This window comes from Phalangium opilio, unplaced genomic scaffold (assembly GCF_054372755.1).
Source record: "Phalangium opilio isolate 3A_F unplaced genomic scaffold, DU_Popi_V2 ptg000060l_1, whole genome shotgun sequence".
Taxonomy (NCBI): domain Eukaryota; kingdom Metazoa; phylum Arthropoda; class Arachnida; order Opiliones; family Phalangiidae; genus Phalangium; species Phalangium opilio.
Window position 1 is genome coordinate 1617361 of NW_028324177.1, and position 24713 is coordinate 1642073.

The 24713-nt window shown below is 40.2% G+C and overlaps 1 protein-coding gene and 36 non-coding genes across 37 annotated transcripts; 33 read left to right on the forward strand and 4 right to left on the reverse strand.

The window, feature by feature from the left end:
- Positions 1-10038: 10038 nt before the first annotated feature.
- TRNAV-CAC (transfer RNA valine (anticodon CAC)) lies at positions 10039-10111 on the forward strand. The gene has a single exon. It is a non-coding gene; the product is annotated as a tRNA-Val (tRNA).
- Positions 10112-10527: 416 nt separating this feature from the next.
- TRNAV-CAC (transfer RNA valine (anticodon CAC)) lies at positions 10528-10600 on the forward strand. Its single transcript has one exon. It is a non-coding gene; the product is annotated as a tRNA-Val (tRNA).
- A 416-nt stretch (positions 10601-11016) lies between these two features.
- Positions 11017-11089, forward strand: TRNAV-AAC (transfer RNA valine (anticodon AAC)). The gene has a single exon. It is a non-coding gene; the product is annotated as a tRNA-Val (tRNA).
- Positions 11090-11173: 84 nt separating this feature from the next.
- TRNAV-AAC (transfer RNA valine (anticodon AAC)) lies at positions 11174-11246 on the forward strand. Its single transcript has one exon. It is a non-coding gene; the product is annotated as a tRNA-Val (tRNA).
- A 241-nt stretch (positions 11247-11487) lies between these two features.
- Positions 11488-11560, forward strand: TRNAV-CAC (transfer RNA valine (anticodon CAC)). The gene has a single exon. It is a non-coding gene; the product is annotated as a tRNA-Val (tRNA).
- A 396-nt stretch (positions 11561-11956) lies between these two features.
- Positions 11957-12029, forward strand: TRNAV-AAC (transfer RNA valine (anticodon AAC)). The gene has a single exon. It is a non-coding gene; the product is annotated as a tRNA-Val (tRNA).
- Positions 12030-12899: 870 nt separating this feature from the next.
- On the forward strand, positions 12900-12972 carry TRNAV-CAC (transfer RNA valine (anticodon CAC)). The gene has a single exon. It is a non-coding gene; the product is annotated as a tRNA-Val (tRNA).
- Positions 12973-13680: 708 nt separating this feature from the next.
- On the forward strand, positions 13681-13753 carry TRNAV-CAC (transfer RNA valine (anticodon CAC)). Its single transcript has one exon. It is a non-coding gene; the product is annotated as a tRNA-Val (tRNA).
- Positions 13754-14148: 395 nt separating this feature from the next.
- On the forward strand, positions 14149-14221 carry TRNAV-AAC (transfer RNA valine (anticodon AAC)). The gene has a single exon. It is a non-coding gene; the product is annotated as a tRNA-Val (tRNA).
- Positions 14222-14461: 240 nt separating this feature from the next.
- TRNAV-CAC (transfer RNA valine (anticodon CAC)) lies at positions 14462-14534 on the forward strand. Its single transcript has one exon. It is a non-coding gene; the product is annotated as a tRNA-Val (tRNA).
- A 240-nt stretch (positions 14535-14774) lies between these two features.
- TRNAV-AAC (transfer RNA valine (anticodon AAC)) lies at positions 14775-14847 on the forward strand. The gene has a single exon. It is a non-coding gene; the product is annotated as a tRNA-Val (tRNA).
- A 239-nt stretch (positions 14848-15086) lies between these two features.
- Positions 15087-15159, forward strand: TRNAV-CAC (transfer RNA valine (anticodon CAC)). The gene has a single exon. It is a non-coding gene; the product is annotated as a tRNA-Val (tRNA).
- Positions 15160-15399: 240 nt separating this feature from the next.
- Positions 15400-15472, forward strand: TRNAV-CAC (transfer RNA valine (anticodon CAC)). Its single transcript has one exon. It is a non-coding gene; the product is annotated as a tRNA-Val (tRNA).
- A 221-nt stretch (positions 15473-15693) lies between these two features.
- TRNAV-CAC (transfer RNA valine (anticodon CAC)) lies at positions 15694-15766 on the forward strand. The gene has a single exon. It is a non-coding gene; the product is annotated as a tRNA-Val (tRNA).
- A 552-nt stretch (positions 15767-16318) lies between these two features.
- On the forward strand, positions 16319-16391 carry TRNAV-CAC (transfer RNA valine (anticodon CAC)). The gene has a single exon. It is a non-coding gene; the product is annotated as a tRNA-Val (tRNA).
- An 84-nt stretch (positions 16392-16475) lies between these two features.
- Positions 16476-16548, forward strand: TRNAV-CAC (transfer RNA valine (anticodon CAC)). The gene has a single exon. It is a non-coding gene; the product is annotated as a tRNA-Val (tRNA).
- Positions 16549-16788: 240 nt separating this feature from the next.
- TRNAV-CAC (transfer RNA valine (anticodon CAC)) lies at positions 16789-16861 on the forward strand. The gene has a single exon. It is a non-coding gene; the product is annotated as a tRNA-Val (tRNA).
- A 221-nt stretch (positions 16862-17082) lies between these two features.
- On the forward strand, positions 17083-17155 carry TRNAV-CAC (transfer RNA valine (anticodon CAC)). The gene has a single exon. It is a non-coding gene; the product is annotated as a tRNA-Val (tRNA).
- A 552-nt stretch (positions 17156-17707) lies between these two features.
- On the forward strand, positions 17708-17780 carry TRNAV-CAC (transfer RNA valine (anticodon CAC)). The gene has a single exon. It is a non-coding gene; the product is annotated as a tRNA-Val (tRNA).
- An 84-nt stretch (positions 17781-17864) lies between these two features.
- On the forward strand, positions 17865-17937 carry TRNAV-CAC (transfer RNA valine (anticodon CAC)). The gene has a single exon. It is a non-coding gene; the product is annotated as a tRNA-Val (tRNA).
- Positions 17938-18333: 396 nt separating this feature from the next.
- TRNAV-CAC (transfer RNA valine (anticodon CAC)) lies at positions 18334-18406 on the forward strand. The gene has a single exon. It is a non-coding gene; the product is annotated as a tRNA-Val (tRNA).
- Positions 18407-18490: 84 nt separating this feature from the next.
- On the forward strand, positions 18491-18563 carry TRNAV-CAC (transfer RNA valine (anticodon CAC)). The gene has a single exon. It is a non-coding gene; the product is annotated as a tRNA-Val (tRNA).
- Positions 18564-18647: 84 nt separating this feature from the next.
- Positions 18648-18720, forward strand: TRNAV-CAC (transfer RNA valine (anticodon CAC)). Its single transcript has one exon. It is a non-coding gene; the product is annotated as a tRNA-Val (tRNA).
- Positions 18721-18960: 240 nt separating this feature from the next.
- TRNAV-CAC (transfer RNA valine (anticodon CAC)) lies at positions 18961-19033 on the forward strand. Its single transcript has one exon. It is a non-coding gene; the product is annotated as a tRNA-Val (tRNA).
- Positions 19034-19254: 221 nt separating this feature from the next.
- On the forward strand, positions 19255-19327 carry TRNAV-CAC (transfer RNA valine (anticodon CAC)). The gene has a single exon. It is a non-coding gene; the product is annotated as a tRNA-Val (tRNA).
- Positions 19328-19567: 240 nt separating this feature from the next.
- On the forward strand, positions 19568-19640 carry TRNAV-CAC (transfer RNA valine (anticodon CAC)). The gene has a single exon. It is a non-coding gene; the product is annotated as a tRNA-Val (tRNA).
- Positions 19641-19724: 84 nt separating this feature from the next.
- TRNAV-CAC (transfer RNA valine (anticodon CAC)) lies at positions 19725-19797 on the forward strand. The gene has a single exon. It is a non-coding gene; the product is annotated as a tRNA-Val (tRNA).
- Positions 19798-20193: 396 nt separating this feature from the next.
- Positions 20194-20266, forward strand: TRNAV-CAC (transfer RNA valine (anticodon CAC)). The gene has a single exon. It is a non-coding gene; the product is annotated as a tRNA-Val (tRNA).
- Positions 20267-20350: 84 nt separating this feature from the next.
- TRNAV-CAC (transfer RNA valine (anticodon CAC)) lies at positions 20351-20423 on the forward strand. The gene has a single exon. It is a non-coding gene; the product is annotated as a tRNA-Val (tRNA).
- Positions 20424-20819: 396 nt separating this feature from the next.
- TRNAV-CAC (transfer RNA valine (anticodon CAC)) lies at positions 20820-20892 on the forward strand. Its single transcript has one exon. It is a non-coding gene; the product is annotated as a tRNA-Val (tRNA).
- An 84-nt stretch (positions 20893-20976) lies between these two features.
- Positions 20977-21049, forward strand: TRNAV-CAC (transfer RNA valine (anticodon CAC)). Its single transcript has one exon. It is a non-coding gene; the product is annotated as a tRNA-Val (tRNA).
- An 84-nt stretch (positions 21050-21133) lies between these two features.
- On the forward strand, positions 21134-21206 carry TRNAV-CAC (transfer RNA valine (anticodon CAC)). Its single transcript has one exon. It is a non-coding gene; the product is annotated as a tRNA-Val (tRNA).
- Positions 21207-21290: 84 nt separating this feature from the next.
- Positions 21291-21363, forward strand: TRNAV-CAC (transfer RNA valine (anticodon CAC)). The gene has a single exon. It is a non-coding gene; the product is annotated as a tRNA-Val (tRNA).
- A 718-nt stretch (positions 21364-22081) lies between these two features.
- On the reverse strand, positions 22082-22154 carry TRNAR-ACG (transfer RNA arginine (anticodon ACG)). Its single transcript has one exon. It is a non-coding gene; the product is annotated as a tRNA-Arg (tRNA).
- Positions 22155-22245: 91 nt separating this feature from the next.
- On the reverse strand, positions 22246-22318 carry TRNAR-GCG (transfer RNA arginine (anticodon GCG)). The gene has a single exon. It is a non-coding gene; the product is annotated as a tRNA-Arg (tRNA).
- An 86-nt stretch (positions 22319-22404) lies between these two features.
- TRNAR-UCG (transfer RNA arginine (anticodon UCG)) lies at positions 22405-22481 on the reverse strand. The gene has a single exon. It is a non-coding gene; the product is annotated as a tRNA-Arg (tRNA).
- Positions 22482-23269: 788 nt separating this feature from the next.
- Positions 23270-24133, reverse strand: LOC149666194 (uncharacterized). Its single transcript, XM_089841706.1, has 3 exons — positions 23948-24133; positions 23726-23885; positions 23270-23655 (listed from the first exon to the last, which is right to left on the reverse strand). Exons 1-3 carry the CDS (start codon positions 24104-24106, stop codon positions 23561-23563), a joined length of 414 nt encoding a protein of 137 aa, XP_089697832.1. The 5' UTR covers positions 24107-24133; the 3' UTR covers positions 23270-23560.
- Positions 24134-24713: the final 580 nt, after the last annotated feature.

A 24713-nucleotide genomic window follows, 5' to 3' on the forward strand; every position in this document is an offset into this window, starting at 1 on the left:
ATAATGGTTAGTAAATGGCAAATTGTATTAAAAATCAGGCTTATTTACTTCTACTTGTAAGGTGGTGGGCAATCATTTTTGGAAAATGCCTTATTCTTGTTCCATTTGTGGAGTTAAACGACCCATACCTCTTTCATGGATGAAACACATAAGAACTCTACATTCCCACGAGCCTAATCGAAAGTTTGGGTGTGCATTTCCCGACTGCAAAAAGTCGTTTTTGAGGTTCGAATCCCTTAGGACTCATGTTTATAGACATCATTTAAAGAAAGGTAGTGTTGTTCATGATGGAAATGAAATATTTCAAGAAAATGAATCGGAAGTTGTAGAACAAATAGACAATGCGAGTGAAGCTGACAAAACTTGTGAAAATACAAGTATCAGTGAACTTCAAAGAAACGCGGTGCTTTTTGTACTTGGAATTCGCGAGAAACATAATTTACCTATCAGTGTTGCAAACAGCATTGCAAACAGTTTCAAAGACATTCTTGAAAGTTGCATCGATACTTGCTATAGTCATTTTCCTCACAATCTATCAGACCTTGAGCGGATGGCGGAAGCTAGGTTTATGTCTCAATCAATTACTAACCACATAAATTCAGAGTACAATCTTCATAAATTCTGTAGAGACAACTTGCATCTAGTAGAGCCCATAGATTATATTCTTGGTGTCCAAAGAGTTAATGGCAAAATTAAGAAAAAAAAGTACAGTTACGTCCCTATTTTGAAAATTTTACAAAATATGTTGTCTCATGATGACATTTGGCTTGAAATAACGAAAACCAAAGAATGCAGCAAATACTTAAGAGATTATGATGATGGTTTAATATGTAAGAATCATCCAATTTTTAGTCAGGACAGCTTAGCATTACGTCTGCATTTATACGCAGATGAGGTTGAATTAATTAATCTTTTAGGGGCTAAGAGAGGTAAACATAAAGTTACATTAATATATTTCGTAGTAGGAAATATAAATCCAGCGTTTAGTAGTAAGTTAAGCAATATAAACTTGGCTCTTGTTGTAAGATATACAGATGTTAAGCGATAAGGTTATCAAAGAGTACTGAAACCTCTTCTGGATGACCTTGAGGTCCTTCAGACAAATGGAATCGTTGTACGTAATTGCGTTTACAAAGGGGCTTTAGCTACGATATCAGCTGATAATCTTTCAAGTCACGAGTTAGGTGGATTTCAGCGATCATTTTCTAGTGGTCGAATTTGTAGATTTTGCATGATTACAAAATCGCAAATATCTGAAACATTTGATGAGAATGAAATGCTAATTAGATATCCTGAGGTCCAAAAGTACCACTTAGAAGCTATTCTAGAGAACCCTGATAATCAGAAAATCTATGGGGTCAAAGGACCGTGTCCTTTTTCAGTTCTCCCTCATTTCGAGGTAACGGAGTCCCTTCCTGCGGATATAATGCACGATTTTTACGAAGGAGTTGTGCCATTAGTACTTAAACTTGTCATAAATCACATAATTAATGAAAATATGGAGACTCTGAAAAACATTAATTCTGCTATTGAAAACTTTCCTTACGGAGAACTTATGGTTAAGGATAAATGTGTTACTATCTCTCAAGATGTTCTTAGAAGTTCAAGACGTCTTGTTGGAACAGCTGCCCAAATGAAATGCCTACTATACTTCTTCCCCTTAATGTTTGGCTCCGTTATTCCTAATGAGGACGAACATTGGAAATTGCTCTTAACTCTGATTGAAATAAGTGAAATAATTACGTCCCCACTAATTGACCCTAAGTGGATGCCATATTTGTTTGAACGGATAAAAGACTTTCATTGTATTATGAAAGAAATACCTCATGGAATATTTACACCAAAAATGCATTTTATGACGCATTACGCAAGTTTAATTTTGAAATATGGCCCATTGATTAGATTATGGTGCATGCGCTTTGAAGGGAAACATCAATACTTCAAGAAAGTTGCTGGAAACACTTGCAACTTCCGAAATATTTGCGTAACACTTGCCAAAAGGCATCAATTACTCCAGTGTTACGAGAGAAGTGGAGACGCTGGATTAGAAAACGATGATTTTGTTAAACCACTTAGTCTTAAGTTCAGCAGTTTGCCTTTGATGCTTCGACAAGAACTAAGTTCATTTTTGAGCATAGATATACTAGAACCAAACGTCACTCAGATTGCTTCGGCTATTCGTGTAAAAAATGTCACGTACAAAACTAACTACATTCTTCCTGTTACTGTAAATGAAAATGATTTGCCCTTATTTATAAGAATTTACTACCTAATTGAAGTATTAGAAAAATGGCACGTTTGTGGCCGCATTGTCGGTTGCGCAAATTATTTAGAACATTATAACTGTTATGTTGCCCAGGAGTATAATGAATGGCTGATTATAGAGCCGGGTCAGGAAATCGATAGCTGCGCTTTGCAAATGTATCAGCATGGCTCCGAAAACGTAATAATATTTAGTCACAGAATATGTGATATTAAAGGGTAGTAAAGTAGAAGTACGACCTATTTTAAAGTACAAAACAGCCATATTTTATTACATTTTGGCGGTGATCTTTCTGTTGAGCGTATTTCTAAAGATTACGTAAAGTAATTGTACGGAAATAACGCGAGGGTCATATTTAGGCATTGTACAGTTTTAATAAATTCAGTTGTCTCTTGCCAAATTTTGTGTCTTTGTTAAGCATAAAATGGTTTGCTTAAAGTTCTTACAATTTGAGCAGAAAATATTGTCGGTAAGATGGATAAGGAACCATACACCTATCACGTTACTTGTGAAGAGAAAAAGAAGATTTTAAGGATTTCTGCTGATGCTGGGGAGGCAGAGTTTTTTGTCGAAATGGAAAAGAATTTCAATAAAAAAGTTAGATTGGTTCAAGTTTTTGCCAAGGACTGGAACGATTGGATCGATTGGGAGTTCAAAGAAGGTTTACCTGAGGACAAGTCAAAAATAAAAATAATTCCATTGAACGAGGCTTTGTCAAATGACGTAGAAATCGACATACGGTATAAGATAGCTACGCTGTTATAAATTGATTAATTAGTAATACCAAAACGCTAACAAACAAATACTTTTGAAATAAAGGGAAATCTCTATCCCGGCAACAGAACAACTAGAGACACCATCATGCAGTAAAACTCTCGCTACAAATAAAATACCTGACCCCTACGTTGTGCCGCGTCTTCCGCCTGATGTGGTGAAGTTAATCGATGATAGAGATCCAAGAATTTTTGGACAAACATATCGCCCCAAGTTATAAAAATACTATACGAAGACATTACCAAGTTTAATAAGTAGTGAGTATATAATTAAAGCCATTATATATTTATCATAAAAATCGTCCAGTAGAATTTTACGAGGTTTGAATTACTTCTTCGAAACCCCAGGTTCAGAGCCATAGAGGCAAGAAAGTGAAATTTAGTACTCATTCTAGGTAGCAAACAAACTTTGAAAATAGGGGAATTTTTATTTTCACTCGCTTTTGGCTCTAATTTTCGAAAATTGCCATTTTTAACCTCTGATAAAGGAAAATAGAAGTGGTTCAAGTTGGAAAATAGAAAATCTAATTAACATTTTAATCTAAAATTTTCCCCCAATTTTTGAATTGCTATATATTACCTTTAAAGTAATTTCAAAATAATATTTTAATTAAGTAGAAGCTACTTGCGAAGCGTGAAATGCCGTTGGGGTTTTTTGGACGCTCCTTTTTCACTTATAATAACAGTTTTATCAAAAACGGAATTCATACCAATAAATCACTCCCTCTTCTTCAAAGAGTGCTAAGCTTAACTTATAATAAATTAAGCTCACAAGGTAACAACTTGACTAATTTTTAATAGTTATGTATCGAAAGAGGAGCGGCAACGAGTAGCGCGCGCGCTCGTTCTCAAATACCCTTTTCTGAGGGATAAACTTGATAATCCATATGGAACTCAATATGTAAGTATGGCTGGAGTATTTGACCACATTTTTGTATTTTAGAAACGGTGATTCTCAAAGATTAGAGATAACGCATGTTTTGATAGATGTGTAGAAAAACGAATGCATTTATTGTAGGATACATGGGCTGAGGCCTTGCATACCAAGTTCCGCCATGAAAGACAAAACGGGACGATTTGCAGTGTGTAAGGGATATGAAAGCGATCCATAGCAGGAAAAGGAAACTTACTGAAGAAGAAAAAGACCCTGAGAACTCTGAAGCGAAAGATAAGAATGTAGAACCTTCCCTTAAAAGGTCAAAAAGGATTTGCCCTGGGGTGTGTAGTGATTTTACTGTGTTTGGGCAATTCATCTGAAAGTTTTGAAATTTTACTTGTCGCTTTATTAATATACAGCTAGTTGCTGGTATGGCAGAAGATAAAGGCACTATCGATGCTCATATGGAAGTAATGAATAAAAAACTAGACAAAGCCCATCCCAATGAAAGCATTGTAGAGGAAAAAATGCGAAGAACGGCGTCATATCGACAAAAGATGGCATTTGATCACCTTAGTGTGAAAGAAATTGTTTCAAAATTTCCAGTTTTGACAAAAACAAACCAGGTACCCGAAAAGATGGAAGACATGATTAGATTAATACTAGCAAAAGTACATTAAGGAAGTATCCAATGTTTGGTCCGGGCCTACGGTCTTGGCTTCTCTTATGTAAACAAGTCACGTAAAAAAATTTACATATTAGCTAGGTGTGGTTGTGGTTTGGAGGGTGTGTTAGCCGCTTATGTAGTTCGGAAATTATGTTTTCTAGCTCGCTAAGGTAATATTCGGGATGGCCCAACGGTTGAGGTACAGTAAGGTCCTGCTGCACTCATGTGATGCAATATATAGAAAAGAGAAACTCGAGATATTAAATACATCTTAGAAGGGGGAAAAAGCGATCCCCTACTCGATGAGTAAAAGCAAAATAACATTTTTTACTTATACGTGCTATTACAAATGTTTACTTCCTAGTTAAGGGACGTCTGATACTAGTATTTTAATTCTTAATCAAAAATTTCCCTAGTGACTTTTTTAGGCACATTGAACCAATTTAGTTTCATATTTTTCAGCTAATCAAAGAGTTCAGCATGTTGCAAAACATCCGACCATCGGCGGAAAAAGTTTTAGTTCACTACATAGAACCAGTTTCAAAGCGTATTTTAGAGCTAGGCAGAAGTAAAAAGAATGCTAAACTCATTCTTAAATTACTCAAGGAAAAGGGGGAAGTTTGCTCCGAAGAATCGTTGAATGGTAATTATTTATACCGAATTATATTTAGAAACTACAGCTTGCTTGTTTAATCAGTTGAGTTGAAATATAGGTTAGTTCTTCATTGATGGTCTGCTTTTCTTAAAAATAAAGTTGTTTGGGATTGAAATATAGTCAGCTTTGCATTCAAATAGTCTGTTAGGAGATCGAAAAGATCGTCTTAGCGTTCAAAGATGGTTTATTACGCGTTCAAAGATGGTTTATTACGCGTTCAAAGATGGTGTATTACGTGTTCAAAGATGGCCTATTTCGCGTTCAAAGAAGGCCTATTTCGCGTTCAAAGAAGGTCTATTTCGCGTTCAAAGAAGGTCTATTTCGCGTTCAAAGAAGGTCTATTTCGCGTTCAAAGAAGGTCTATTTCGAGTTCAAAGAAGGTCTATTTCGAGTTCAAAGAAGGTCTATTTCGAGTTCAAAGAAGGTCTATTTCGAGTTCAAAAAAGGTTTATTTCGAGTTCAAAGAAGGTCTATTTCGAGTTCAAAGAAGGTCTATTTCGAGTTCAAAGAAGGTCTATTTCGAGTTCAAAGAAGGTCTACTTCGAGTTCAAAGATGGTCTATTTCGCGTTCAAAGATGGTCGATTACGCGTTCAAAGATGGTCGATTACGCGTTCAAAGATGGTCGATTACGCGTTCAAAGGTGGTCGATTACGCGTTCAAAGATGGTCTATTACGCGTTCAAAGATGGTCGATTACGCGTTCAAAGATGGTCGATTACGCGTTCAAAGATGGTCTATTTCGAGTTCAAAGATGGTCTATTTCGAGTTCAAAGATGGTCGATTATGCGTTCAAAAATGCTCGATTACGCGTTCAAAGATGGTCGATTACGCGTTCAAAGATGGTCGATTACGCGTTCAAAGATGGTCGATTACGCGTTCAAAAATGCTCGATTACGCGTTCAAAGATGGTCTATTACGCGTTCAAAGATGGTCGATTACGCGTTCAAAAATGGTCGATTACGCGTTCAAAGATGGTCGATTACGCGTTCAAAGATGATCTATTTCGAGTTCAAAGATGGTCTATTACGCGTTCAAAGATGGTCTATTACACGTTCAAAGATGGTCTATTTCGAGTTCAAAGATGGTCTATTACGCGTTCAAAGATGGTCTATTACGCGTTCAAAGATGGTCGATTACGCGTTCAAAGATGGTCGATTACGCGTTCAAAGATGGTCGATTACGCGTTCAAAGATGGTCGATTACGCGTTCAAAGATGGTCGATTATGCGTTCAAAGATGGTCGATTATGCGTTGAAAGATGGTCTATAACGCGTTGAAAGATGGTCGATTACGCGTTCAAAGATGGTCTATTACGCGTTCAAAGATGGTCGATTACGCGTTCAAAGATGGTCGATTACGCGTTCAAAAATGCTCGATTACGCGTTCAAAGATGGTCTATTTCGAGTTCAAAGATGGTCTATTACGCGTTCAAAGATGGTCGATTACGCGTTCAAAGATGGTCGATTACGCGTTCAAAGATGGTCGATTACGCGTTCAAAGATGGTCGATTACGCGTTCAAAGATGGTCGATTACGCGTTCAAAGATGTTCGTATTTTCTTCCAAATTTGAACGATTAACTGTTCAGTGTTGGTTTGTTTTATTGCTCAGTTCTGGTCACATGGCTACCAACTTTGGACACGCGTAACTAATGCGCAAATTTGCACATACTAGAAATTGTGCAAACCTAGTCAAAAATCTGTACTGTATCAGTGTCATCACTTTGCACATCAATTTATGCAAGACTAAACATTATTTTCTAAGAGTGTAAACCAATGAAACTAACTACCCTTGAGTCTGTCGCCTTAGACCGCTCGGCCATCCTGACGTGGTTTTGTGTAATTTGGACGTTTTAAAATTACATCTCATCCAGTTATTTTCCTAAAAAATATCGTGGCAGAAGTGGGATTCGAACCCACGCCCTCATACGAGGACCAGAATACACAGATTCACATCGTGAACGAAGGAAGCTAAGCCCGTTCAGTCTGGCGCCTAAGACCGCTCGGCCATCCTGACGCGGTTTTGTGTAATTTGGACGTTTTAAAATTACTTCTCATCCAGTTATTTTCATAAAAATATCGTGTCAGAAGTGGGATTCGAACCCACGCCCTCATACGAGGACCAGAATACACAGATTCACATCGTGAACGAAAGGAAGCTAAGCCTCTTGAGGCTGGTGCCTTAGACCGCTCGGCCATCCTGACGTGGTTTTCTGTAATTTGGACGTTTTAAAATTACATCTCTTCCAGTTATTTTCATAAAAAAATATCGTGTTCGAAGTGATATTCGATCCCGCGCCCTCAAAGGAGGACTAGAATACACTGACTCACATCGTGAACGATGAAGCCAAGCCCTTTGAGTCTATCGCCTAAGACCGCTCGGCCATCCTGACGTGGTGTTATGCAATTTGGACGTTTTAAAATTACATCTCATCTAGTTATTTTCATAAAAAATATCGTGTCAGAAGTGGGATTCGAACCCACGCCCTTATACAAGGACCAGAATACACAGATTCACATCGTGAACGAAGGAAGCTAAGCCCCTTGAGTCTGGCGCCTTAGACCGGTCGGCCATCCTGACGTGGTTTAGTGTAATTTGGACGTTTTAAAATTACATCTCATCCATTTATTTTCATACAAAATATCGTGTCAGAAGTGGGATTCGAACCCACGCCCCCAAACGAGGACCAGAATACACAGATTCACATCGTGAACCAATGAAACTTAGAACCCTTGCGTCTCTCGCCTTAGACCGCTCGGCCATCCTGACGTGGTTTTATGTAATTTGGACGTTTAAAATTACATCTCCTCCAGTTGTTTTCATAAAACATCGTGTACGAAGTGATATTCTATCCCTCGCCCTCAAAGCAGAACTAGAATTATTACAAGTTGGGTAAACCAAAATATTACCTCTCTGTGTCGAGAACATTATATAAACTTTAGTATCCAATGAAAACGTCGACCTTTTTGCCCTCATCCTTTCCCGCGCTTTGCGCTTCCGCATTTCATCCTTACTTTCAAAATTATCTTCCTCCATTTTACATACAAAAATCAAATACTCAAAAAAGAAGCGGCAAAAACCTGCTGGCTCTTTACAACCACTTAATTTGACTTAATATCCAATTTCCAACAACAATAATATACCGGTAGTTTAATTGACAACCTACCAGCATCGAAATTCTCATTAAGAATGGCTCCCGCGGATAAAAAAGGGCAATTTTCAACTAGGTGGGCGTTATCTCATTAGATTTGAAAAATATCATTTGTGTTTTTTACCAATGCCTACCGTTTCAATTTTTTTAAAGCAATCTTAGCACCAAAAAATACTTTTTGATACAAAATAAATGTTTTATATTCTTATTAAGAATAAAACAAGAGGATAAAAAAGGTCTGTCCTCTCGTAATTTTTTAAGCTTTTATTATGATTACTCTATACAACAGTAACAAGGAGTATAAACCCATAAGTGGAAGCAGTATTCTCTTTCCGAAACAATCTCGCTTATGTTTATCCTCTCTAGACTTCGCTAAAAACGTATTACACCTACGTAAAATATTATTAGACAGGCAAGGATTCATACCATTAAAGAAGGAGCGCAATATTATTCATATTTTCATTTCATATACAGAGAAAAGAAACTATTATGTTTCTGAGAGGAGCTTCCCATTCTTGTTGTTGTTTTGAAAAATATATCGCAATGCACGGGCCTTGATAGATATAGGAGACAATGAATGAATTATATCACAATGCACGCGCCTTGATAGATATAGGAGGCAATGAATGAAATATATCACAATGCACGGGCCTTGATAGATATAGGAGGCAATGAAGGAAATATATCGCATGCACGGGCCTTGGTAGATATAGGAGGCGATGATAATCTCTCTCTTTGCACGAGAGGTTTATCTTTAATATTTAAATAAATATAATTATTTTTAGTTATTTTAATCTTCAATAATTAAAATTAAAAATAGTTAAATCGTTTAACATAAAGTTATACCTATTATCATCTCAAACTTTGCTAATATTGACGTTTAAAGTGAAGGGTACCCCTCTTGCCCGCTTTCTTCACATTTTGGGGTATATATACGATTCGTTTCCATTATAATAGTAAGGAAAAAGCGCAATTGCGAAAACCTTTGGTGGCGATCCCATCTTAGGGAGGCTAGACGTTTCTCGTAACCCTAGGTGATCGCCGCGTATATCCTAAAACCAAACGATGATAATGAAGTAGAAGCCAATGATACAGATTAGTGTCTATGTGGAATAGACGGAAGACCAATGTGGGATTGACAAAGAACAGAAGATGGTGGTGATTAGAAGCCAGTATGTACGGACTGGTGTCCAAGTGGAATGGACGAAGACCAGAAGATAGTAGTGATTAGAAGCCAGTAAGTACAGACTGATGTCCGTGAGGGATGGACAAAGATCATTTGATGGTGTTGTGAGAACTCAAGTAGAGGAGCCATTTCCGTTGGAAAAATCAGTGTGGTCATGTATATATGGTGTTGTGGTTATCACGTCCGCTTCACACGCGGAAGGTCGCAGGTTCGAGCCCTGGTAGACACATGTTTTGACCATAGTGATTGGGCATAAAAATAAGCTAGATCTCTTGAAAAACCCAGAATTACTACGTATCTACGTGTAGTTACGTATCGATGGTGTAGTGGTTATCACGTCCGCCTAACACGCGGAAGGTCCCAGGTTCGAGACCTGGTAGATACATGTTCTGACCATAGTGATTGGGCATAAAAATAAGCTAGATCTCTTGAAAAACTCAGAATTACTACGTATCTATGGTGTAGTTACGTATCAATGGTGTAGTGGTTATCACTTCCGCTTCACACGCGGAAGGTCCCAGGTTCGAGCCCTGGTAGATACAAGTTTTGACCATCGTGATTGGGCATAAAAATAAGCTAGATCTCTTGAAAAACCCAGAATTACTACGTATCTACGTGTAGTTACGTATCGATGGTGTAGTGGTTATAACTTCTCCCTAACACGCGGAAGGTCCCAGGTTCGAGACCTGGTAGATACATGTTTTGACCATAGTGATTGGGCATAAAAATAGGCTAGATCTCTTGAAAAACTCAGAATTACTACGTATCTATGGTGTAGTTACGTATCCATGGTGTAGTTACGTATCGATGGTGTAGTGGTTATCACTTCCGCCTAACACGCGGAAGGTCCCAGGTTCGCGACCTGGTAGATACATGTTTTGACCATAGTGATTGGGAATAAAAATAAGCTAGATCTCTTGAAAAACCCAGAATTACTACGTATCTACGGTGTAGTTACGTATCGATGGTGTAGTGGTTATCACTTCCGCTTCACACGCGGAAGGTCCCAGGTTCGAGCCCTGGTAGATACAAGTTTTGACCATCGTGATTGGGCATAAAAATAAGCTAGATCTCTAGAAAAACCCAGAATTACTACGTATCTACGTGTAGTTACGTATCGATGGTGTAGTGGTTATCACTTCTCCCTAACACGCGGAAGGTCCCAGGTTCGAGACCTAGTAGATACATGTTTTGACCATAGTGATTGGGCATAAAAATAAGGTAGATCTCTTGAAAAACTCAGAATTACTACGTATCTATGGTGTAGTTACGTATCCATGGTGTAGTTACGTATCTATGGTGTAGTGGTTATCACGTCCGCCTAACACGCGGAAGGTCCCAGGTTCGAGACGTGGTAGATACATGTTTTGACCATAGTGATTGGGCATAAAAATAAGCTAGATCTCATGAAAAACTCAGAATTACTACGTATCTATGGTGTAGTTACGTATCTATGGTGTAGTGGTTATCACGTCCGCCTAACACGCGGAAGGTCCCAGGTTCGAGACCTGGTAGATACATGTTTTGACCATAGTGATTGGGCATAAAAATAAAATAGATCTCTTGAAAAACTCAGAATTACTACGTATCTATGGTGTAGTTACGTATCTATGGTGTAGTGGTTATCACGTCCGCCTAACACGCGGAAGGTCCCAGGTTCGAGACCTGGTAGATACATGTTTTGACCATAGTGATTGGGCATAAAAATAAAATAGATCTCTTGAAAAACTCAGAATTACTACGTATCTATGGTGTAGTTACGTATCTATGGTGTAGTTGTTATCACGTCCGCCTAACACGCGGAAGGTCCCAGGTTCGAGACCTGGTAGATACATGTTTTGACCATAGTGATTGGGCATAAAAATAAGCTAGATCTCTTGAAAAACTCAGGATTACTACGTATCTATGGTGTAGTTACGTATCTATGGTGTAGTGGTTATCACGTCCGCTTCACACGCGGAAGGTCCCAGGTTCGAGCCCTGGTAGATGCAAGTTTTGACCATCGTGATTGGGCATAAAAATAAGCTAGATCTCTTGAAAAACCCAGAATTACTACGTATCTACGTGTAGTTACGTATCGATGGTGTAGTGGTTATCACTTCCGCCTAACACGCGGAAGGTCCCAGGTTCGAGACCTGGTAGATACATGTTTTGACCATAGTGATTGGGCATAAAAATAAGCTAGATCTCTTGAAAAACCCAGAATTACTACGTATCTACGTGTAGTTACGTATCGATGGTGTAGTGGCTATCACGTCCGCCTAACACGCGGAAGGTCCCAGGTTCGAGACCTGGTAGATACATGTTTTGACCATAGTAATTGGGCATAAAAATAAGCTAGATCTCTTGAAAAGCTCAGAATTACTACGTATCTGTGGTGTAGTTACGTATCGATGGTGTAGTGGTTATCACTTCCGCCTAACACGCGGAAGGTCCCAGGTTCGAGCCCTGGTAGATACAAGTTTTGACCATCGTGATTGGGAATAAAAATAAGCTAGATCTCTTGAAAAACCCAGAATTACTACGTATTCACGTGTAGTTACGTATCGATGGTGTAGTGGTTTGGTTATCACTTCCGCCTAACACGCGGAAGGTCCCAGGGTCGAGACCTGGTAGATACATGTTTTGACCATAGTGATTGGGCATAAAAATAAGCTAGATCTCTTGAAAAACTCAGAATTACTACGTATCTGTGGTGTAGTTACGTATCTATGGTGTAGTGGTTATCACGTCCGCCTAACACGCGGAAGGTCCCAGGTTCGAGACCTGGTAGATAATGTTTTGACCATGGTGATTGGGCATAAAAATAAGCTAGATCTCTTGAAAAACTCAGAATTACTACGTATCTATGGTGTAGTTACGTATCTATTGTGTAGTGGTTATCACGTCCGCCTAACACGCGGAAGGTCCCAGGTTCGAGCCCTGGTAGATAAAAGTTTTGACCATCGTGATTGGGCATAAAAATAAGCTAGATCTCTTGAAAAACCCAGAATTACTACGCATCTACGTGTAGTTACGTATCGATGGTGTAGTGGTTATCACTTCCGCCTAACACGCGGAAGGTCCCAGGTTCGAGCCCTGGGAGATACAAGTTTTGACCATCGTGATTGGGCATAAAAATAAGCTAGATCTCTTGAAAAACCCAGAATTACTACGTATCCACGTGTAGTTACGTATCGATGGTGTAGTGGTTATCACTTCCGCCTAACACGTGGAAGGTCCCAGGTTCGAGACCTGGTAGAGACATGTTTTGACCATAGTGATTGGGCATAAAAATAAGCTAGATCTCTTGAAAAACTCAGAATTACTACGTATCTATGGTGTAGTTACGTATCTATGGTGTAGTGGTTATCACGTCCGCTTCACACGCGGAAGGTCCCAGGTTCGAGCCCTGGTAGATACAAGTTTTGACCATCGTGATTGGGCATAAAAATAAGCTAGATCTCTTGAAAAACCCAGAACTACTACGTATCTACGTGTAGTTACGTATCGATGGTGTAGTGGTTATAACTTCCGCCTAACACGCGGAAGGTCCCAGGTTCGAGCCCTGGTAGATACAAGTTTTGACCATCGTGATTGGGCATAAAAATAAGCTAGATCTCTTGAAAAACCCAGAATTACTACGTATCCACGTGTAGTTACGTATCGATGGTGTAGTGGTTATCACTTCCGCCTAACACGCGGAAGGTCCCAGGTTCGAGACCTGGTAGATACATGTTTTGACCATAGTGATTGGGCATAAAAATAAGCTAGATCTCTTGAAAAACTCAGAATTACTACGTATCTGTGGTGTAGTTACGTATCTATGGTGTAGTGGTTATCACGTCCGCCTAACACGCGGAAGGTCCCAGGTTCGAGACCTGGTAGATAATGTTTTGACCATGGTGATTGGGCATAAAAATAAGCTAGATCTCTTGAAAAACTCAGAATTACTACGTATCTATGGTGTAGTTACGTATCTATTGTGTAGTGGTTATCACGTCCGCCTAACACGCGGAAGGTCCCAGGTTCGAGCCCTGGTAGATAAAAGTTTTGACCATCGTGATTGGGCATAAAAATAAGCTAGATCTCTTGAAAAACCCAGAATTACTACGCATCTACGTGTAGTTACGTATCGATGGTGTAGTGGTTATCACGTCCGCTTCACACGCGGAAGGTCCCAGGTTCGAGCCCTGGTAGATACAAGTTTTGACCATCGTGATTGGGCATAAAAATAAGCTAGATCTCTTGAAAAACCCAGAACTACTACGTATCTACGTGTAGTTACGTATCGATGGTGTAGTGGTTATAACTTCCGCCTAACACGCGGAAGGTCCCAGGTTCGCGACCTGGTAGATGCATGTTTTGACCATAGTGATTGGGCATAAAAATAAGCTAGATCTCTTGAAAAACCCAGAATTACTACGTATCTACGTGTAGTTACGTATCGATGGTGTAGTGGTTATCACGTCCGCCTAACACGCGGAAGGTCCCAGGTTCGAGCCCTGGTAGATAAAAGTTTTGACCATCGTGATTGGGCATAAAAATAAGCTAGATCTCTTGAAAAACCCAGAATTACTACGTATCTACGTGTAGTTACGTATCGATGGTGTAGTGGTTATCACTTCCGCCTAACACGCGGAAGGTCCCAGGTTCGAGCCCTGGTAGATACAAGTTTTGACCATCGTGATTGGGCATAAAAATAAGCTAGATCTCTTGAAAAACCCAGAATTACTACGTATCCACGTGTAGTTACGTATCGATGGTGTAGTGGTTATCACTTCCGCCTAACACGCGGAAGGTCCCAGGTTCGAGACCTGGTAGATACATGTTTTGACCATAGTGATTGGGCATAAAAATAAGCTAGATCTCTTGAAAAACTCAGAATTACTACGTATCTATGGTGTAGTTACGTATCTATGGTGTAGTGGTTATCACGTCCGCTTCACACGCGGAAGGTCCCAGGTTCGAGCCCTGGTAGATACAAGTTTTGACCATCGTGATTGGGCATAAAAATAAGCTAGATCTCTTGAAAAACCCAGAATTACTACGTATCCACGTGTAGTTACGTATCGATGGTGTAGTGGTTATCACTTCCGCCTAACACGCGGAAGGTCCCAGGTTCGAGACCTGGTAGATACATGTTTTGACCATAGTGAATGGGCATAAAAATAAGCTAGATCTCTTGAAAAACTCAGAATTACTACGTATCTACGGTGTAGTTGCGTATCGATGGTGTAGTGGTTATCACTTCCGCCTAACACGCGGAAGGTCCCAGGTTCGAGCCCTGGTAGATACAAGTTTTGACCATCGTGATTGGGCATAAAAATAAGCTAGATCTCTTGAAAAACCCAGAATTACTACGTATCTACGTGTAGTTACGTATCGATGGTGTAGTGGTTATCACTTCCGCCTAACACGCGGAAGGTCCCAGGTTCGAGACCTGGTAGATACATGTTTTGACCATAGTGATTGGGCATAAAAATAAGCTAGATCTCTTGAAAAACTCAGAATTACTACGTATCTACGTGTAGTTAGGTATCGATGGTGTAGTGGCTATCACGTCCGCTTCACACGCGGAAGGTCCCAGGTTCGAGCCCTGGTAGATACAAGTTTTGACCATCGTGATTGGGCATAAAAATAAGCTAGATCTCTTGAAAAACCCAGAATTACTACGTATCTACGGTGTAGTTACGTATCTATGGTGTAGTGGTTATCAGGTCCGCCTAACACGCGGAAGGTCCCAGGTTCGAGACCTGGTAGATAATGTTTTGACCATAGTGATTGGGCATAAAAATAAGCTAGATCTCTTGAAAAACTCAGAATTACTACGTATCTATGGTGTAGTTACGTATCTATGGTGTAGTGGTTATCACGTCCGCTTCACACGCGGAAGGTCCCAGGTTCGAGCCCTGGTAGATAGAAGTTTTGACCATCGTGATTGGGCATAAAAATAAGCTAGATCTCTTGAAAAACCCAGAATTACTACGTATCTACGTGTAGTTACGTATCGATGGTGTAGTGGTTATCACTTCCGCCTAACACGCGGAAGGTCCCAGGTTCGCGGCCTGGTAGATACATGTTTTGACCATAGTGATTGGGCATAAAAATAAGCTAGATCTCTTGAAAAACCCAGAATTACTACGTATCTATGGTGTAGTGGTTATCACGTCCGCTTCACACGCGGAAGGTCCCAGGTTCGAGCCCTGGTAGATACAAGTTTTGACCATCGTGATTGGGCATAAAAATAAGCTAGATCTCTTGAAAAACCCAGAATTACTACGTATCTACGGTGTAGTTACGTATCTATGGTGTAGTGGTTATCACATCCGCTTACACGCGGAAGGTCCCAGGTTCGAGCCCTGGTAGATACAAGTTTTGACCATCGTGATTGGGTATAAAAATAAGCTAGATCTCTTGAAAAACCCAGAATTACTACGTATCTACGTGAAGTTACGTATCGATGGTGTAGTGGTTATCACTTCCGCCTAACACGCCGAAGGTCCCAGGTTCGAGACCTGGTAGATACATATTTTGACCATAGTGATTGGGCATAAAAATAAGCTAGATCTCTTGAAAAACCCAGAATTACTACGTATCTACGTGTAGTTACGTATCGATGGTGTAGTGGCTATCACGTCCGCCTAACACGCGGAAGGTCCCAGGTTCGAGACCTGGTAGATACATGTTTTGACCATAGTGATTGGGCATAAAAATAAGCTAGATCTCTTGAAAAACTCAGAATTACTACGTATCTATGGTGAAGTTACGTATCTATGGTGTAGTGGTTATCACGTCCGCTTCACACGCGGAAGGTCCCAGGTTCGAGCCCTGGTAGATACAAGTTTTGACCATCGTGATTGGGCATAAAAATAAGCTAGATCTCTTGAAAAACCCAGAATTACTACGTATCTACGGTGTAGTTACGTATCTATGGTGTAGTGGTTATCACATCCGCTTCACACGCGGAAGGTCCCAGGTTCGAGCCCTGGTAGATACAAGTTTTGACCATCGTGATTGGGCATAAAAATAAGCTAGATCTCTTGAAAAACCCAGAATTACTACGTATCTACGGTGTAGTTACGTATCTATGGTGTAGTGGTTATCAGGTCCGCCTAACACGCGGAAGGTCCCAGGTTCGAGACCTGGTAGATAATGTTTTGACCATAGTGATTGGGCATAAAAATAAGCTAGATCTCTTGAAAAACTCAGAATTACTACGTATCTATGGTGTAGTTACGTATCTATGGTGTAGTGGTTATCACGTCCGCTTCACACGCGGAAGGTCCCAGGTTCGAGCCCTGGTAGATAGAAGTTTTGACCATCGTGATTGGGCATAAAAATAAGCTAGATCTCTTGAAAAACCCAGAATTACTACGTATCTACGTGTAGTTACGTATCGATGGTGTAGTGGTTATCACTTCCGCCTAACACGCGGAAGGTCCCAGGTTCGCGGCCTGGTAGATACATGTTTTGACCATAGTGATTGGGCATAAAAATAAGCTAGATCTCTTGAAAAACCCAGAATTACTACGTATCTATGGTGTAGTGGTTATCACGTCCGCTTCACACGCGGAAGGTCCCAGGTTCGAGCCCTGGTAGATACAAGTTTTGACCATCGTGATTGGGCATAAAAATAAGCTAGATCTCTTGAAAAACCCAGAATTACTACGTATCTACGGTGTAGTTACGTATCTATGGTGTAGTGGTTATCACATCCGCTTACACGCGGAAGGTCCCAGGTTCGAGCCCTGGTAGATACAAGTTTTGACCATCGTGATTGGGTATAAAAATAAGCTAGATCTCTTGAAAAACCCAGAATTACTACGTATCTACGTGAAGTTACGTATCGATGGTGTAGTGGTTATCACTTCCGCCTAACACGCCGAAGGTCCCAGGTTCGAGACCTGGTAGATACATATTTTGACCATAGTGATTGGGCATAAAAATAAGCTAGATCTCTTGAAAAACCCAGAATTACTACGTATCTACGTGTAGTTACGTATCGATGGTGTAGTGGCTATCACGTCCGCCTAACACGCGGAAGGTCCCAGGTTCGAGACCTGGTAGATACATGTTTTGACCATAGTGATTGGGCATAAAAATAAGCTAGATCTCTTGAAAAACTCAGAATTACTACGTATCTATGGTGAAGTTACGTATCTATGGTGTAGTGGTTATCACGTCCGCTTCACACGCGGAAGGTCCCAGGTTCGAGCCCTGGTAGATACAAGTTTTGACCATCGTGATTGGGCATAAAAATAAGCTAGATCTCTTGAAAAACCCAGAATTACTACGTATCTACGGTGTAGTTACGTATCTATGGTGTAGTGGTTATCACATCCGCTTCACACGCGGAAGGTCCCAGGTTCGAGCCCTGGTAGATACAAGTTTTGACCATCGTGATTGGGTATAAAAATAAGCTAGATCTCTTGAAAAACCCAGAATTACTACGTATCTACGTGAAGTTACGTATCGATGGTGTAGTGGTTATCACTTCCGCCTAACACGCCGAAGGTCCCAGGTTCGAGACCTGGTAGATACATATTTTGACCATAGTGATTGGGCATAAAAATAAGCTAGATCTCTTGAAAAACCCAGAATTACTACGTATCTACGTGTAGTTACGTATCGATGGTGTAGTGGCTATCACGTCCGCCTAACACGCGGAAGGTCCCAGGTTCGAGACCTGGTAGATACATGTTTTGACCATAGTGATTGGGCATAAAAATAAGCTAGATCTCTTGAAAAACTCAGAATTACTACGTATCTATGGTGAAGTTACGTATCTATGGTGTAGTGGTTATCACGTCCGCTTCACACGCGGAAGGTCCCAGGTTCGAGCCCTGGTAGATACAAGTTTTGACCATCGTGATTGGGCATAAAAATAAGCTAGATCTCTTGAAAAACCCAGAATTACTACGTATCTACGGTGTAGTTACGTATCTATGGTGTAGTGGTTATCACATCCGCTTCACACGCGGAAGGTCCCAGGTTCGAGCCCTGGTAGATACAAGTTTTGACCATCGTGATTGGGTATAAAAATAAGCTAGATCTCTTGAAAAACCCAGAATTACTACGTATCTATGGTGTAGTTACGTATCTATGGTGTAGTGGTTATCACGTCCGCTTCACACGCGGAAGGTCGCAGGTTCGAGCCCTGGTAGATACAAGTTTTGACCATCGTGATTGGGCATAAAAATAAGCTAGATCTCTTGAAAAACCCAGAATTACTACGTATCTACGGTGTAGTTACGTATCTATGGTGTAGTGGTTATCAGGTCCGCCTAACACGCGGAAGGTCCCAGGTTCGAGACCTGGTAGATAATGTTTTGACCATAGTGATTGGGCATAAAAATAAGCTAGATCTCTTGAAAAACTCAGAATTACTACGTATCTATGGTGTAGTTACGTATCTATGGTGTAGTGGTTATCACGTCCGCTTCACACGCGGAAGGTCCCAGGTTCGAGCCCTGGTAGATAGAAGTTTTGACCATCGTGATTGGGCATAAAAATAAGCTAGATCTCTTGAAAAACCCAGAATTACTACGTATCTACGTGTAGTTACGTATCGATGGTGTAGTGGTTATCACTTCCGCCTAACACGCGGAAGGTCCCAGGTTCGCGGCCTGGTAGATACATGTTTTGACCATAGTGATTGGGCATAAAAATAAGCTAGATCTCTTGAAAAACCCAGAATTACTACGTATCTATGGTGTAGTGGTTATCACGTCCGCTTCACACGCGGAAGGTCCCAGGTTCGAGCCCTGGTAGATACAAGTTTTGACCATCGTGATTGGGCATAAAAATAAGCTAGATCTCTTGAAAAACCCAGAATTACTACGTATCTACGGTGTAGTTACGTATCTATGGTGTAGTGGTTATCACATCCGCTTACACGCGGAAGGTCCCAGGTTCGAGCCCTGGTAGATACAAGTTTTGACCATCGTGATTGGGTATAAAAATAAGCTAGATCTCTTGAAAAACCCAGAATTACTACGTATCTATGGTGAAGTTGCGTATCTATGGTGTAGTGGTTATCACGTCCGCTTCACACGCGGAAGGTCCCAGGTTCGAGCCCTGGTAGATACAAGTTTTGACCATCGTGATTGGGCATAAAAATAAGCTAGATCTCTTGAAAAACCCAGAATTACTACGTATCTACGGTGTAGTTACGTATCTATGGTGTAGTGGTTATCACATCCGCTTCACACGCGGAAGGTCCCAGGTTCGAGCCCTGGCAGATACAAGTTTTGACCATCGTGATTGGGTATAAAAATAAGCTAGATCTCTTGAAAAACCCAGAATTACTACGTATCTACGTGAAGTTACGTATCGATGGTGTAGTGGTTATCACTTCCGCCTAACACGCCGAAGGTCCCAGGTTCGAGACCTGGTAGATACATATTTTGACCATAGTGATTGGGCATAAAAATAAGCTAGATCTCTTGAAAAACCCAGAATTACTACGTATCTATGTGTAGTTACGTATCGATGGTGTAGTGGCTATCACGTCCGCCTAACACGCGGAAGGTCCCAGGTTCGAGACCTGGTAGATACATGTTTTGACCATAGTGATTGGGCATAAAAATAAGCTAGATCTCTTGAAAAACTCAGAATTACTACGTATCTATGGTGAAGTTGCGTATCTATGGTGTAGTGGTTATCACGTCCGCTTCACACGCGGAAGGTCCCAGGTTCGAGCCCTGGTAGATACAAGTTTTGACCATCGTGATTGGGCATAAAAATAAGCTAGATCTCTTGAAAAACCCAGAATTACTACGTATCTACGGTGTAGTTACGTATCTATGGTGTAGTGGTTATCACATCCGCTTCACACGCGGAAGGTCCCAGGTTCGAGCCCTGGTAGATACAAGTTTTGACCATCGTGATTGGGTATAAAAATAAGCTAGATCTCTTGAAAAACCCAGAATTACTACGTATCTACGTGAAGTTACGTATCGATGGTGTAGTGGTTATCACTTCCGCCTAACACGCCGAAGGTCCCAGGTTCGAGACCTGGTAGATACATATTTTGACCATAGTGATTGGGCATAAAAATAAGCTAGATCTCTTGAAAAACCCAGAATTACTACGTATCTACGTGTAGTTACGTATCGATGGTGTAGTGGCTATCACGTCCGCCTAACACGCGGAAGGTCCCAGGTTCGAGACCTGGTAGATACATGTTTTGACCATAGTGATTGGGCATAAAAATAAGCTAGATCTCTTGAAAAACTCAGAATTACTACGTATCTATGGTGAAGTTACGTATCTATGGTGTAGTGGTTATCACGTCCGCTTCACACGCGGAAGGTCCCAGGTTCGAGCCCTGGTAGATACAAGTTTTGACCATCGTGATTGGGCATAAAAATAAGCTAGATCTCTTGAAAAACCCAGAATTACTACGTATCTACGGTGTAGTTACGTATCTATGGTGTAGTGGTTATCACATCCGCTTCACACGCGGAAGGTCCCAGGTTCGAGCCCTGGTAGATACAAGTTTTGACCATCGTGATTGGGTATAAAAATAAGCTAGATCTCTTGAAAAACCCAGAATTACTACGTATCTATGGTGTAGTTACGTATCTATGGTGTAGTGGTTATCACGTCCGCTTCACACGCGGAAGGTCGCAGGTTCGAGCCCTGGTAGATACAAGTTTTGACCATCGTGATTGGGCATAAAAATAAGCTAGATCTCTTGAAAAACCCAGAATTACTACGTATCTACAGTGTAGTTACGTATCTATGGTGTAGTGGTTATCACGTCCGCTTCACACGCGGAAGGTCCCAGGTTCGAGCCCTGGTAGATACAAGTTTTGACCATCGTGATTGGGCATAAAAATAAGCTAGATCTCTTGAAAAACCCAGAATTACTACGTATCTACGTGTAGTTACGTATCGATGGTGTAGTGGTTATCACTTCCGCCTAACACGCGGAAGGTCCCAGGTTCGAGACCTGGTAGATACATGTTTTGACCATAATGAATGGGCATAAAAATAAGCTAGATCTCTTGAAAAACTCAGAATTACTACGTATCTATGGTGTAGTTACGTATCTATGGTGTAGTGGTTATCACGTCCGCCTAACACGCGGAAGGTCCCAGGTTCGAGACCTGGTAGATAATGTTTTGACCATGGTGATTGGGCATAAAAATAAGCTAGATCTCTTGAAAAACTCAGAATTACTACGTATCTATGGTGTAGTTACGTATCTATGGTGTAGTGGTTATCACGTCCGCCTAACACGAGGAAGGTCCGAAGTTCGAGACCTGGAAGATGCTCTCTAATATAAAAAACTTTTCCAAACATTGTATTTATGCATTTTTAATGACGCATAAAAGATCTTTTACTAAAACAAACACCGAGCTTGGCAGGACTCGAACCTGGAATCTTCTGCTTCGAAGGCAGATGCTCGCGTTATCCATTGCGCCACAAGCCCGTTAGCTGTTTATCTAGATGCTATTGAAGTATTGCAATATTATAAATTTCCCTTCCGTTATACTCTAATTCCAATCTTTAAATGTTAATACCGAGCTCGCCAGGACTCGAACCTGGAATTTTCTGCTCCGTAGGCAGACGCGTTATCCATTGCGCCACAAGCCCGTTAGCTTTTTATCTAGATGCTATTGAAGCATTGCAATATTATAAATTTCCCTTCCGTTATACTCTAATTCCAATCTTTAAATGTTAATACCGAGCTCGCCAGGACTCGAACCTGGAATCTTCTGCTCCGCAGGCAGACGCGTAATCCATTACGCTACAAGCCCTTGCTTTCTACCATAAAAAACTTTTCCAAACATTGTATTTATGCATTTTTTATGACGCATAAAAGACCTTTCACTAAAATAAACACCGAGCTTGCCAGGACTCGAACCTGGAATCTTCTGCTTCGAAGGCAGATGCTCGCGTTATCCATTGCGCCACAAGCCCGTTAGCTGTTTATCTAGATGCTATTGAAGCATTGCAATATTATAAATTTCCCTTCCGTTATACTCTAATTATCATCTTTAAATGTTAATACCGAGCTCGCCAGGACTCGAACCTGGAATCTTCTGCTCCGTTGCAGACGCGTAATCCATTGCGCGACAAGCCCGTTAGAGGTCGATCAAAATGCTATTGAGGCATTGCAATATTATAAATTTCTCCTACGTTGTACTCTAATAATCATCTTTATGTGTTTAATCCGAGATTGCCAAGAGTCGAACCTGCCCCAGTAGCAAATTACAGTCGGGCCGACTGTAAATATTTTTGGTCGGGCCTACTGAAAAACGAAAGAGTCGGGCCGACGGTTACCATGTCCAAGCCACATGCCAGTTTTTTCTCTATATAAAATTCTGGTCAAATTACTGCTTGCCGACTGAAAATTATCTACTTAAAATCTCGTCGGCATCTGGTCGTTTTGAAGTTTTAGAACCACTTTCCGGCCTTATTTCGACCACAAATTTTAATGGTGATTTATCGGCCTTTCCATGGCATGTGCCGCCCTAAGTCGACCATTTCAAGGCTAGTGGTTTAACTACATATTTCGTAGTATATTGTCTTGTCTCCCGACCGGGTTTTCTCTGGCATTTTTATTACTAACTTTACAGTCGGTAAATAGCCTAAATTTATCGACACCGACCTTTTTTTTATTGGTAAATTTATCACATTGTTTGCAGTCGGTAAATGATCCTTTTTTACTAAAAGCGACCCAGCAATTACTGCTCTTAACTTGCGGAAATACATGATGGAAAGTCAATAGGAATATTTATCTGCCTAATGTTCCCCTCGAATACATAGAAACTGTTTTAATTTAAGTGTTTTCATTAACCATCATTAAGATGTATAAAGCTTGTGCTTTACTTCAAGCTCAATACATGCAGAAATGAAACTGTACCATCAATCAACACTACCCCATTAGTTATTGTAAATAAAAAGTAGGCAAATTTGAAAGATTTGATAATTTTTATTTTCAAAACAATGAGTAAATTATCTTCTTATTGCTTATTTTCTCGAAGTTTTCGTCCGCCTTATTGGTCAGCTTTGTGCTTAACAAATGCCTTCATTATTTTTTCTATTTCAAAGTCAGTTGCTTGAGAATGCTTCGCTTGTCTCCTTACGGCGCCTTTCAGGAAGGAAATATATTATTAATAATATTGTTTTACATTAGTGATAGAAATAATCATTAAACTTACTTTTAATAGCATTGGTCAATGTCAGTTCTCTGAAAGCTTCTTTCCCATTTGCTCCAATCCAATTAAAATTATCAATAAGAGGTTTCGGTATAACCTCGTACAATATCCTTCGAGTGGTATTTTTAACATTATTTCCACCCCATGATGATAATTTTCTTATCTGTCAAGGAAATTATTTGTGTTATATGTTTTAATATTATTATCTATAATAGAGGAGATTACAATTTTGTCACTAAATTCCCTATCAATCATTCGCTCCTCCAAATCTCTAAGTTGCGCGAGGGTTTTCAGTGGAAACTGAATATCACAAAGTTCAACATCTCTCATATTTTCCTCCTTTTCAAGCAGAACGGAAGAAATATGTCGCACAACAGCTGACATATGAGCAACTTGCTGTTTGAGGTCACTCAAAATCTAAAGAACTTCTTTCTGGAACCCTATTTTAGTCCGAAAATTAAGTTTTGGTTTCTTCTGTCCAAACCCCATTTACTCCCTAATTTATAGAAAAATTAGTCTGTTTATGCTTACTTTCTTCAGGTATCAGTTTACTCTGATTTGAAGGTGATTTATTTTGATTCTTATAATTGGATGGTTTTTCTTTCATAAGACTTCTACTCGAACCGCTATCACGAGGCCAAGATTTATTCACCCAAACTCTATTACCTTCATCCTCTTCACTATCACTGCTTAGACTAGAAACTTCTCTCCTACGTGCGATACTTCTACCTTTGAGGATAACAGAATTAGAGAATATTAACATTCCACGAGGGTTGCATTTCCAGCCTTAAATTTATAGAAATGTTTTTCCGACCTCCATTTACTGAACGTTACTTACTAATTTTGCGTTGCTTTGAACTACTTGAATCAGATTCAGTTTCACTTTCACTGATTTTTGGGCTACCTGTAGGTGTCTTTTCAGTTTCTTGCTGATCCTTTTTTCTTGAGGTTATTTTCTCAGTTTTTGAGGTAGTCCCGCCACGCTTTGGTA

What these genes read in the sequence shown, in the direction of transcription:
- LOC149666194 (XM_089841706.1), bottom strand. Translation starts at nt 24,106, where the DNA reads ATGTCAGCTGTTGTGCGACATATTTCTTCCGTTCTGCTTGAAAAGGAG. An exon ending in GGGAATTTAGTGACAAAATT is followed by an intron (nt 23,886 to 23,947) that starts GTAATCTCCTCT and finishes TTTCCTTGACAG; the next exon opens with ATAAGAAAATTATCATCATG. An exon ending in ATTGACCAATGCTATTAAAA is followed by an intron (nt 23,656 to 23,725) that starts GTAAGTTTAATG and finishes CCTTCCTGAAAG; the next exon opens with GCGCCGTAAGGAGACAAGCG.